This window comes from Onthophagus taurus, chromosome 8 (genome assembly GCF_036711975.1).
Source record: "Onthophagus taurus isolate NC chromosome 8, IU_Otau_3.0, whole genome shotgun sequence".
NCBI classification, from domain to species: Eukaryota; Metazoa; Arthropoda; class Insecta; order Coleoptera; family Scarabaeidae; genus Onthophagus; species Onthophagus taurus.
This window is the reverse complement of record NC_091973.1, coordinates 1,730,760-1,742,183: the sequence shown is the minus strand read 5'-3', so window position 1 is coordinate 1,742,183 and position 11,424 is coordinate 1,730,760. Positions and strand designations below refer to the sequence as shown.

At 27.2% G+C, this 11,424-nt stretch overlaps 3 protein-coding genes across 4 annotated transcripts; 1 reads left to right on the top strand and 2 right to left on the bottom strand.

Annotated features, from left to right (window-relative positions):
• Positions 1-249: 249 nt before the first annotated feature.
• On the bottom strand, positions 250-2,567 carry LOC111415152 (protein regulator of cytokinesis 1-like). Of its 2 annotated transcripts, none has more exons than XM_023046698.2 (6): positions 2,477-2,567; positions 2,091-2,426; positions 1,317-2,033; positions 833-1,263; positions 604-772; positions 250-498 (listed from the first exon to the last, which is right to left on the bottom strand). In XM_023046698.2, the coding sequence occupies exons 1-5, from the start codon at positions 2,491-2,493 to the stop codon at positions 627-629; spliced, it is 1,647 nt and encodes a 548-aa protein (XP_022902466.2). In that variant the 5' UTR covers positions 2,494-2,567; the 3' UTR covers positions 250-498; positions 604-626. The 2 variants fall into 2 exon arrangements, with proteins under 2 accessions (XP_022902466.2, XP_022902473.2); XM_023046705.2 differs by having other exon boundaries at positions 839-1,263.
• A 91-nt stretch (positions 2,568-2,658) lies between these two features.
• On the bottom strand, positions 2,659-4,495 carry LOC111415167 (uncharacterized). Its single transcript, XM_023046716.2, has 5 exons — positions 4,411-4,495; positions 3,480-4,361; positions 3,196-3,417; positions 2,932-3,112; positions 2,659-2,873 (listed from the first exon to the last, which is right to left on the bottom strand). The coding sequence occupies exons 1-5, from the start codon at positions 4,459-4,461 to the stop codon at positions 2,731-2,733; spliced, it is 1,479 nt and encodes a 492-aa protein (XP_022902484.2). The 5' UTR covers positions 4,462-4,495; the 3' UTR covers positions 2,659-2,730.
• A 2,281-nt stretch (positions 4,496-6,776) lies between these two features.
• Positions 6,777-8,420, top strand: LOC111415184 (uncharacterized). The gene is made up of 3 exons (XM_023046740.2): positions 6,777-7,319; positions 7,371-7,845; positions 7,904-8,420. Exons 1-3 carry the CDS (start codon positions 6,845-6,847, stop codon positions 8,352-8,354), a joined length of 1,401 nt encoding a protein of 466 aa, XP_022902508.2. The 5' UTR covers positions 6,777-6,844; the 3' UTR covers positions 8,355-8,420.
• Positions 8,421-11,424: the final 3,004 nt, after the last annotated feature.

Genomic DNA, 11,424 nt, shown 5'->3' with positions numbered 1-11,424 from the left:
TAAATCACGTAAATTCTAAAATTAATTTCTCTGCTCCTGCAGCAAATCTTTCTTATGTTTACTATTAAAAATCACGAAAACTCTAAATTCCGTTTTTTTTATTGTTTATGATACAAGAAATAAGTATCACAAGTAGAGCCATCTACTTAATAAGAATAATAAGTATTATTCGTGATACTTATATTTCTTATATCAAAACACGGTAAATCTGAGGATCTTGAAGTATCAAGAATCTTAAAAAAAATCTAATTCGGTTTTTAAATAAAAAATATTTTTAATTATTACTATTTTCGGTACATTAAACTCTTATTATAATAAAACATTGAATATTGCTCTATAAAGTTTTTTTTTTTCTAATTTAACGTTAATAAGTATAAAAATGAAATATTAAATCAAATAATTTTTAAAAACTCGAACACAAAAACAAAAAATATTGCAAGATGAGAAGGATCAAGCGCTGTCGGATGATACATCACGATGGTTTCTTTACAATTTTTCCTAAAATAAAAGAAACCCCGCATTAATTTTTTTAAAATGAAGAATAGAAAAAAAATTGTTCCAATAAAATGAAGCACCACCACCAAAGAATAGAGTTATTCTTACTGCAAATTTATAATCCACATCATTCAAATCCAATTTCCTTTTCTCCCTTTTGGCTGCGTTAACAGCAATCGATCTAATTTTACAAAGACGTTTTTTTCGTTCAAGTGATGATCTAAATTAATGGTTTGATCATTTAGTTGAATAGCAGGAAGCTGCTTGCAAGGAGATACTGCAAATTTTCAAACCGAAAAAACTTAAATCCTCAATTCTTAATTTATTGTTATCTCACCTTTACATTTTTTGTTACTGGTGAAAAGTGTTGTTTTTGGTGGTCTTTTCGACGACGATTTAGGGGTAGAAATCGTGTCCTTACTTCTCGTGATGGTGGGTGTTGTAGGGGTCGCACGTTGTTGTTTTCTTGCGCTAAGTTTGTTTTCTTTTTCGACTTTATAATTTTCGTGAGCTTTTTTGATTAAGTTGTCGATTCGCTCGCCCCATGATAAAAAATCTTTTCCCATTCTTTCTTTGTAATTATTAGATAATTCCAGTAATCGTTCTTCGTACTTAGGTATTCGCTTTTGTAGCGCGTTTCGTTCTTTCTCTTCTTGCAACAAAGTACCACCTCTATTTTTGAAGCGGTTGGGGGCTGAGGCCTTTTCTTCTAATTGAGTGAGATTATTCCAAGATTCTTGCCATTTTTCTAATAAAGTAAATGTTTCGCTAAAATAAAGAGTGATTTAAATAGTTATTATTTAATGAATGATTTGTCTTACTGGTTATTTTGGTAATAATTTTTTAATTTATCAATTTCGATGGTGTGGTATGAAATTAATTCTTCGGTGTATGTTTTAGTGCGATAATAAGTGAATTCTTCGCGTTCGGAGTTCGTCTTATGACATTTCTCCCAGAGGGTGCTCAATTCGTTTCGTAAATTTTCAACAATTTTTTGCATGTTTTCCTTTTTGAGCGTATTGCAGCGAATTAGCTCGTTTTTCCACGCGGTGAAGGTAGTGAATGTGCACCTAACATGCCTTTGCATAAATTGAGTGGTTTTTTCAACATCTTCTGACAACATTATCCATAATCTGCCTACAACTTCCCTTAAAATTTTAATTTCCTTCTTCATGTTGTTGTATTGTACTTGCAATGACCCATAATAATCATCAAGCCATTTCATATTTTTGTCTGTTACTTGAAAAATGGAATTGTCGGAGAATAAAACATTTTCAAGATCCAAAGATGGTTTAATTTCAAGGTCTGCAGCCAACTCCATAATTTTGAACTTTACATGCATGTAATGTTCTTCGCGCTTAAATACTTCTAATTCTAACGCTTTTATATGATTCTCGAAGTCTTCAAGTTCTGAGTTGTTGGGTAAAGGTACTTTTTTTATTGATTTTGGCTCTTTACCCAAGTTTTTGCACAATTCTAGCTGCCTAATTTTTAGGATTTCTAATTGTTTTTCCCTTGCTCTTACAGCACCTTGAAGTCTAAACAAAAATTGAGTAATTAATTACTCAGATTATTATTAAAATTATTCAACATACTGTTCAACATGCTTCTTGAGTAGCCTACGTTCCTCAAAAAATGATAAATCCTGGGAACCATGTTGAGGCATTTTCGTTTGCAACAATTTGCACAACCGTTCTGATTCCTTTAATAATTCCTCAATATCAATCAAGATCTTCTCTTTATGAGCTACAGCATTTTCCATTATCATATCATACAATTGGTTCAACTCTTCCTTAATCTTGCAGACCCATTTTTCTTGAGTTTGCACATCCATCCCCATCTCGTTTATAACCTTGTTTAACTTGGAAACTTTTTTATTTGTGATGTTGTTTAAGTTTTGAATAAAATCCGCCGAGAATAGAGAAGGTGCCCTGAAAAGTTATCGTTAAAAGTGAATTAATAACATAAAGATTGTACTTACTGAGATGATGAAGACATGGTGATGTTATAATCTTACAACAAAAAACACGATCTTAAAAATACGTTACAAATTCAAACAGGTGTTAATACAGTTGAGGTGAAACCGGTGTATTACAGGAAACTTTACTTTAAGGTATTTCTAATTCTTATTTTACTCAATAGATGACGCAATAAATAATTAAATTAAACAAAAAGAAATAAAAGCTTTATTAGACCCACTACAATATTAACCACCTCACAAGCAAAGCTTTATTTTTATATATTTCCAAGTGAATCAATATGTTTGAAAGCGCTTTCAACAATTTGATTCAAATCATCTCTAGAATCCACGATTCCTGTGTTTGCTTGTACAGCTATATGAAACTTATTACCATATGTGATAACACAGATGCCAAAGTCTAGAAATAAAGATAATTAAAAATTTAATTTGATTTATTACCACAAAATAAATATTACTGAAACTCCCCGGGCTTAGGAAGAAAACGATGTTGTCCATGTCGATGTTGTCAAATCCAGCACATTTTATGCCGGTAACGTTCGAAATGAAAACGTTTGCTAACCCTTTATTTATAATTAATGATCCTACATGGAACCACGGTGGAAATAAATGTGCGAAGTTAATTAAAGCTATGCTGAACTAAAAAAATAATTAATTTAAATATTTTCTGAGTATTGTTCATGATACAAGTTACTTCTAATATTAAAATAAAAATAGCTTACCATTAAATTAACAGATTTTAAATATTTACGAAAACATTGTTTCAAATTTAGAGCTGCTGATATCATATTTTTGCTGGATGAAGTATCAACAGACGAGATGCCTATGTAAGCGTTATTTTTTATGTTATCAAAGTTAAAATTCCCATTGATCATCTCGATAGTTTCAGTATCAAAAGGTTTGAAAGTAAAGCTCACGCTTAATTTTGGTTTGACGATACCTTTCTGTTAAAAAAACGAAATGATAAATATTTTAATTTCTACGAGGAATTGTTTTTTAATTTTACTTTATCCATATACTCGATGAGTGCAATCAAAAATCCTGAAACTAAAATTTGTGTGACTCCAACTTTCAATTTCTCTTTTTGGTTCTTAATGAATTTTAAATATTTCGGTTCGGTTTCGATGAAAAATGTTAATAGACCTTTAGGATTTTCTTTATTGCGTTCTAGTGGGATGAGAGGTATCATATAAGCATCGTCCAAAGATTGATTGGGGATTGATTGCGAAGATAAATCGGTTTTTGTGGATAAATTCAAAAATTCAAATTTATCACAAATTTTGTTTTTAAACAATGAGAATAATCCAAATCCGTCGCTTACACTATGGTTAACTGATAATATAAAAACGTACTTTTTTGAGCCATCCCCCCACTCTACCGGTTGTTTAAAAGTTGTCAACATCCAAGTTTTATCTCCAATTTTATTATTATCTATAACATTTTTTGCTATATAATCCAACAAAGATGATTGTGACCAAATTAATTCTTGCGACTCTATTTCTTGCACATAATCACTTAATTTTAAATGACTCTTTATAAAATAATAATAACCCAAATAAGATCTAATCAAATAATTCATCTTATTACAACTACCATAAACATGTTTGAGTAAAAGATCTTGAACATTTTTATGTAATTCAAATTTGTCAGAAACTTTTATTGTATATAAAGCGTTAATTACGATTGGAGACATAACAGGATCTTGCCCAGTCATCATTCCAGCGAATTTATCACCCTCTTTATACATCACACAAACTTTTATGCCAAAATAAAACATTATGGATAATAAAAAAATTATCCCAAATAATAGAAGTGTAATAAACGTTAAAGGAATTAACAAGAGTTGAAGAAAAAGCGAATTTTTTTTTCGTGGTACTCCAAGATAATGCTAAAAAATGAATCTAAACGATTAAAATAATTAATTTTTTTAGTAATACCTTAACGACAGCATAAAATGCTTCGAAAATTGTGTACGTTGGGTTCTTCATAACGTTGATTTTGACACTACAAGTTCAAGAATTGAGTCCCGTTGAAATAAAACCTAAATAAAGTGTGATTTATATTTTATACAAAATTAATTAAACTACAAAAACAGAGTGTTTGTCATTATTTTAACAATGTATTAAAACACACAGCTTTTTTCCTGCTTTTCAATTAAGTGTTGTATAAATTATTGCAATGCACAAAAACTAAGGACGTGGTTTTTATAAATGCTTTATTTAAATTGTTTAAACTACATGGGATTCTTAGACAACAACTTGGATTAAAAACATTGTTATTGTGGAAAACTTTATTGAAATTGTCTTTCCATTACTTAATTTAATTAGTTTTCAAGTCAGGTTTACGGAGAAAATTAAAATATTGATAATTTAAAAAAATTTTAACAAGAAAAGTTGTTCCTTTTTTAGTTCTTAACAAGTTTTATTTGAAAAATATTTTGATATCAACAATAATTAGGAAGATAATCTTGAATTTAATTTCTATAGTGTTCGTAAGGAAATTAAAAAATTGATAATTTTAAAAAATTGTGTTCAGAAAAGTTGTTCCTTTATTGATTCTTAACAAGTTTTATTTGAAAAATATTTTGATACAAACAATAATTACGAAGATAATCTTGAATTTGATTTCTATACTATTCACAGGAAAATTAAAATGTTGATGATTTTAAAAAATGATGCTAATGAAAGTTGTTCCTTGCTTAATTCTTAACAAGTTTTATTTGAAAAATATTTTGATACAAGCAATAATTAGGAAGATAATCTTGAATTAAATTTCAATACTGTTCACAGGGAAATTAAAAAAATGATAATTTTAAAAAATGGTGCCAATAAAAGTTGTTCCTTATTTAATTCTTAACAAGTTTTATTTGAAAAATATTTTGATACAAACAATAATTAGGAAAATAATCTTGAATTAAATTTCAATACTGTTAACAGGGAAATTAAAAAATTGATAATTTTAAAAAATGGTGCTAATGAAAGTTGTTCCTTACTTAATTCTTAACAAGTTTTATTTGAAAAATATTTTGATACAAACAATAATTAGGAAGATAATTTTGAATTTGATTTCTATACTATTCACAGGGAAATTAAAATGTTGATGATTTTAAAAAATGATGCTAATGAAAGTTGTTCCTTGTTTAATTCTTAACAAGTTTTGTTTGAAAAATATTTTGATACAAACAATAATTAAGAAAATAATCTTGAATTAAATTTCAATACTGTTAACAGGGAAATTAAAAAATTGATAATTTTAAAAAATGGTGCTAATGAAAGTTGTTCCTTACTTAATTCTTAACAAGTTTTATTTGAAAAATATTTTGATACAAACAATAATTAGGAAAATAATCTTGAATTAAATTTCTATACTGTTCACAGGGAAATTAAAAAATTGATCATTTTAAAAAATGGTGCTAATGAAAGTTGTTCCTTACTTAATTCTTAACAAGTTTTATTTGAAAAATATTTTGATACTAACAATAATTAGGAAAATAATCTTGAATTTAATTTCTATACTGTGCATAAGGAAATTAAAAAATTGATAATTTTAAAAAATTGTGTTCAGAAAAGTTGTTCCTTTATTGATTCTTAACAAGTTTTATTTGAAAAACATTTTGATACAAACAATAATTAAGAAAATAATCTTGAATTAAATTTCAATACTGTTAACAGGGAAATTAAAAAATTGATAATTTTAAAAAATGGTGCTAATGAAAGTTGTTCCTTACTTAATTCTTAACAAGTTTTATTTGAAAAATATTTTGATACAAACAATAATTAGGAAGATAATCTTGAATTTAATTTCTATACTGTTCTCAGGGAAATTAAAAATTTCATAATTTTAAAAAATGGTGCAAAGAAAAGTTGTTCCTTATTTAATTCTTAACAAGTTTTATTAGAAAAATATTTTGATACAAACAATAATTAGGAAAATAACCTTGAATTAAATTTCAATACTATTCTCAGGGAAATTAAAAATTTCATAATTTTAAAAAATGGTGGCAAGAAAAGTTGTTCCTTATTTAATTCTTAACAAGTTTTATTTGAAAAATATTTTGATACAAACAATAATAACTATTCTCTATGAACAAAGATATAGGTTATTTTTTTACAGATTCCTGTAATCATAGTTATGTCATGTATTTTACCCACAACAGTTACTTCAAATTGCTTCATTATTAACGATCTTTAAAGTAAATATTGACGCTTTTATTCATTACAATTTCATTTATTATAACGAGATGTGTCATTTAGGAGTATAATAATATTTGTAACTAAAATATGTTTGATAATTTTGCAGTTTTCTTCGAATTGCGCACGCGAAATGCAACGTAGTGTCTTGCCGCCTTTATAAATAACCGTCATTGTGAAAATGGAGGCTGCAGCTTTAGCAATGCAGTCAACTGGTACTCTTGAAGATCTTTTCAACAAGGTCATAAATGGTAAAACTTTGCATTTAAACATGGATGCGGTGCTTCCAATACTTTCCAACGATTTGAGGCTTAATTTGGGGATGGTTTCGCCTGCAATGAGATGTGTGCTTGGGGAGGCGTTATGTTTCTTCATGACAAGATGGCCCGGATGGTGCACCGCGGATATCAAAGACCCATCGTTGAAAAATGAATGTTTTGAGAAGTATCAACGTTATCTACGCGCAAAATTAACGTTTATTCTTATGAATCAGCGTCTTTTCCGTAATCACGCTCAGTTTACAAAAAGGGAAACGTCTTCCGAAGAAACTCAAATGGATTCAGCATCAGGAAGTCAAGAAGTCAGTCCTTCTTTTAATGTGGTGTTGGGGGAACCGCCAAATGTTTTAAGTGGATTGATTGTTGCTGTGGAGAATGGTAAAATTTTCATTTATAATTTCATTCCATAGCATTTATTTTTATTTTTAGATGACATTGTAATTAAGATGCATACTGAAAAGCCGTGGAATCCCCTGAAATTAACCTCAATGGCTTCCTTTCTTAATCACCCTTATGTTAAATACACTATCAATTTACCAAACGTTCAATTGTCTCGGTCGAACCTCCACGAATTTAAACGCTACTTAGTCGATACAGAATACATCGATATTTATAGCACAGCATTTTTTAATAGCGAGTGTACCAAGATATGTCCTCACACTGAACCTAAAGTGTATTCATACAATTTTATGCTGTATTATTTTAAACAATTAACATCCATCATGGCCCAATATGTTGTTAAGAACCATGAGTTAATTCAAAGCGTCCTTATGGGCTATTTACAAGACATTCAAGATTGCAATTTGCAAGGGGGCACAATGGCTTCACCTTTTAATGTAACTTTTAATATTGGAGGAAAAATTTACTCCCGTAGCAGAAAAATTGAAGATTCCAGCACCAAAACGTAAGTTTATTAATATAAAAAGAATTATTAATAAATAATATAAAAAAAATTGTTTTAGGGAAGTCACTTTTTTGGAAATCTTAATTCCAAGAGTCGATTTTTCACTCATTGAATTCAATGTTGAAGAAGCCAAACGCACTAGAAAGCCTTCATTCGTTGATTTAAACAGAATTCATAAACTACCTAGAAAGCAGCGCCAAACGATTTTATGCACCTTTGCTAATTGCCTAACATTAAGTTGTACCTTGTGCAAGAAAGACTTTCAAGGCGAATCTTGCGACGCGGATTGTTTAGAGCATTTCCAGAGTTGTCATAAAGGCGAAGAACCAGTTAAATGTGCTATATGTCAACAGGTGTTCGATGTAATGAATTTGGCAGCAGCGCGATGGCGCCATGATTGCCAAATCCCTCAAACATCCTCTCAAAGTGATTCAAATACTGGTGGAGGAGGGTCCTCATTGGGTGACATGGCGCATAAAATGCAACATTGCAATATTAATACAAAATAGAACTTAAAAGCTTAACTAAAATGGTATATTTTTTGAGAATGTTACTTTATTTCATATATTTTTTTTAGAATGTTTTGTTGACTTTTACTTTATTTGAGATATAAGAAGAAAATGTTATTTTTTTACCCAAATAAACTATGTTTATTAAAATATTACTTTTATTTCAACATTTATTTAAAAAGGTTCAAATAAAAATTGATAATTTTAAAAAATGGTTCCTACAAAAGTTGTTCCTTACTTAATTCTTAACAAGTTTTATTTGAAAAATATTTTGATACAAACCATAATTAGGAAAATAATCTTGAATTAAATTTCAATACTGTTCACAGGGAAATTAAAAAATTAATAATTTTAAAAAATGGTGCCAATGAAAGTTGTTCCTTACTTAATTCTTAACAAGTTTTATTTGAAAAATATTTTGATACAAACAATAATTAGGAAAATAATCTTGAATTAAATTTCAATACTGTTCACAGGGAAATTAAAAAATTGATAATTTTAAAAAATGGTGCTAATGAAAGTTGTTCCTTACTTAATTCTTAACAAGTTTTATTTGAAACATATTTTGATACAAACAATAATTAGGAAAATAATCTTGAATTAAATTTCAACACTGTTAACAGGGAAATTAAAATGTTGATAATTTTAAAAAATGGTGCCAATGAAAATTGTTCGTTGTTTAATTCTTAACAAGTTTTATTTGAAAAATATTTTGATACAAACAATAATTAGGAAAATAATCTTGAATTAAATTTCAATACTGTTCACAGGGAAATTAAAAAATTAATAATTTTAAAAAATGGTGCTAATATAAGTTGTTCCTTACTTAATTCTTAACAAGTTTTATTTGAAAAATATTTTGATACAAACAATAATTAAGAAAATAATCTTGAATTAAATTTCAATACTGTTCACAGGGAAATTAATAAATGCATAATTTTAAAAAATGGTGCCAATGAAAGTTGTTCCTTACTTAATTCTTAACAAGTTTTGTTTAAAAAATATTTTAATACAAACAATAATTAGGAAGATAATCTTGAATTAAATTTCAATACTGTTCACAGGGAAATTAAAAAATTGATAATTTTAAAAAATGGTGCCAATAAAAGTTGTTGCTTACTTAATTCTTAACAAGTTTTATTTGAAAAATATTTTGATACAAACAATAATTAGGAAAATAATCTTGAATTAAATTTCAATACTGTTCACAGGGAAATTAAAAAATTAATAATTTTAAAAAATGGTGCCAATGAAAGTTGTTCCTTACTTAATTCTTAACAAGTTTTATTTGAAAAATATTTTGATACAAACAATAATTAGGAAAATAATCTTGAATTAAATTTCAATACTGTTCACAGGGAAATTAATAAATGCATAATTTTAAAAAATGGTACCAATGAAAGTTGTTCCTTACTTAATTCTTAACAAGTTTTGTTTAAAAAATATTTTAATACAAACAATAATTAGGAAGATAATCTTGAATTAAATTCCAATACTCTTCAGAGGGAAATTAAAAAATTGATAATTTTAAAAAATGGTGCTAATGAAAGTTGTTCCTTACTTAATTCTTAACAAGTTTTATTTGAAACATATTTTGATACAAACAATAATTAGGAGAATAATCTTGAATTAAATTTCAATACTGTTCACAGGGAAATTAAAAAATTTACAATTTTAAAAAATGGTGCAAATGAAAGTTGTTCCTTACTTAATTCTTAACAAGTTTTATTCGAAAAATATTTTGATACAAACAATAATTAGGAAAATAATCTTGAATTAAATTCCAATACTGTTCACAGGGAAATTAAAAAATTGATAATTTTAAAAAATGGTGCCAATGAAAGTTGTTCCTTTCTTAATTATTAACAAGTTTTATTTGAAAAATATTTTGATACAAACAATAATTAGGAAAATAATCTTGAATTAAATTTCAATACTATTCACAGGGAAATTAAAAAATTGATAATTTAAAAAAATGGTGCCAATGAAAGTTGTTCCTTACTTAATTCTTAACAAGTTTTATTTGAAAAATATTTTGATACAAACAATAATTAAGAAAATAATCTTGAATTAAATTTCAATACTGTTCACAGGGAAATTAAAAAATTGATAATTTTAAAAAATGGTGCCAATGAAAGTTGTTCCTTACTTAATATTCTTAACAAGTTTTATTTGAAAAATATTTTGATACAAACAATAATTAAGAAAATAATCTTGAATTAAATTTCAATACTATTCACAGGGAAATTAAAAAAATTGATAATTTTAAAAAATGGTGCTAACAAAAGTTGTTCCTTACTTAATTCTTAACAAGTTTTATTTGAAAAATATTTTGATACAAACAATAATTAGGAAAATAATCTTGAATTCCATTTCTATACTGTTCACAGGGAAATTAATAAATGCATAATTTTAAAAAATGGTGCCAATGAAAGTTGTTCCTTACTTAATTCTTAACAAGTTTTATTTGAAAAATATTTTGATACAAACAATAATTAGGAAAATAATCTTGAATTCTATTCCTGTACTATTCTTCAATGAGAGAAATGTTGGCAAACATTTTTACAAACACGATTTTCGGAGTCTGTTATTTTCTTTTCCGCTTTCTTCGGATTTGTCAGGACATCACCAGATAACTCTGTTACTAATTGAAGCAGGCGGAAGAGAAAAAAGTATTAAATTATTAAAATTTATTAATTTAAATCTTTGTTATAATTTCACAGTTTAGATGGTGTAAACTCCATTAGAACCAAACGCATCACCATTAATACTTCTTTCCACAACCCATTGTTGGGGAGCTTTGACTAAAATTCCAGAATATTTCCTTAACACCTTCAAAGAGTTTCCTTTCATAATAAAAATATGAATTAAAAGTACAACAATCAAGAGGAGTGCCACTGCAACAAAATCATTTATTTATTATCATTTTATTTGGTTAAATGGTGCAACTTACATATCATGGCGAACGAAACTATTTCCGCTTCATACTTCATTATTACAGCTTCTTTTTCGAGTTATTTCTTGAATCGACGGAATACAATTAAATTTTTTATTTTTTAACACCTTATTT

Coding starts and splice junctions, on each gene's coding strand:
- LOC111415152 (XM_023046698.2), bottom strand. Junction 1,264..1,316: donor AATTATTACCAAAATAACCA/GTAAGACAAATC, acceptor TCTTTATTTTAG/CGAAACATTTACTTTATTAG. Junction 773..832: donor CAGTAACAAAAAATGTAAAG/GTGAGATAACAA, acceptor GAAAATTTGCAG/TATCTCCTTGCAAGCAGCTT.
- LOC111415167 (XM_023046716.2), bottom strand. CDS start 4,461: ATGAAGAACCCAACGTACACAATTTTCGAAGCATTTTATGCTGTCGTT. Junction 3,418..3,479: donor TCATCGAGTATATGGATAAA/GTAAAATTAAAA, acceptor TTTTTTTAACAG/AAAGGTATCGTCAAACCAAA. Junction 3,113..3,195: donor TAAAATCTGTTAATTTAATG/GTAAGCTATTTT, acceptor TTATTTTTTTAG/TTCAGCATAGCTTTAATTAA.
- LOC111415184 (XM_023046740.2), top strand. CDS start 6,845: ATGGAGGCTGCAGCTTTAGCAATGCAGTCAACTGGTACTCTTGAAGAT. Junction 7,320..7,370: donor GATTGTTGCTGTGGAGAATG/GTAAAATTTTCA, acceptor TTTTATTTTTAG/ATGACATTGTAATTAAGATG. Junction 7,846..7,903: donor GAAGATTCCAGCACCAAAAC/GTAAGTTTATTA, acceptor AAATTGTTTTAG/GGAAGTCACTTTTTTGGAAA.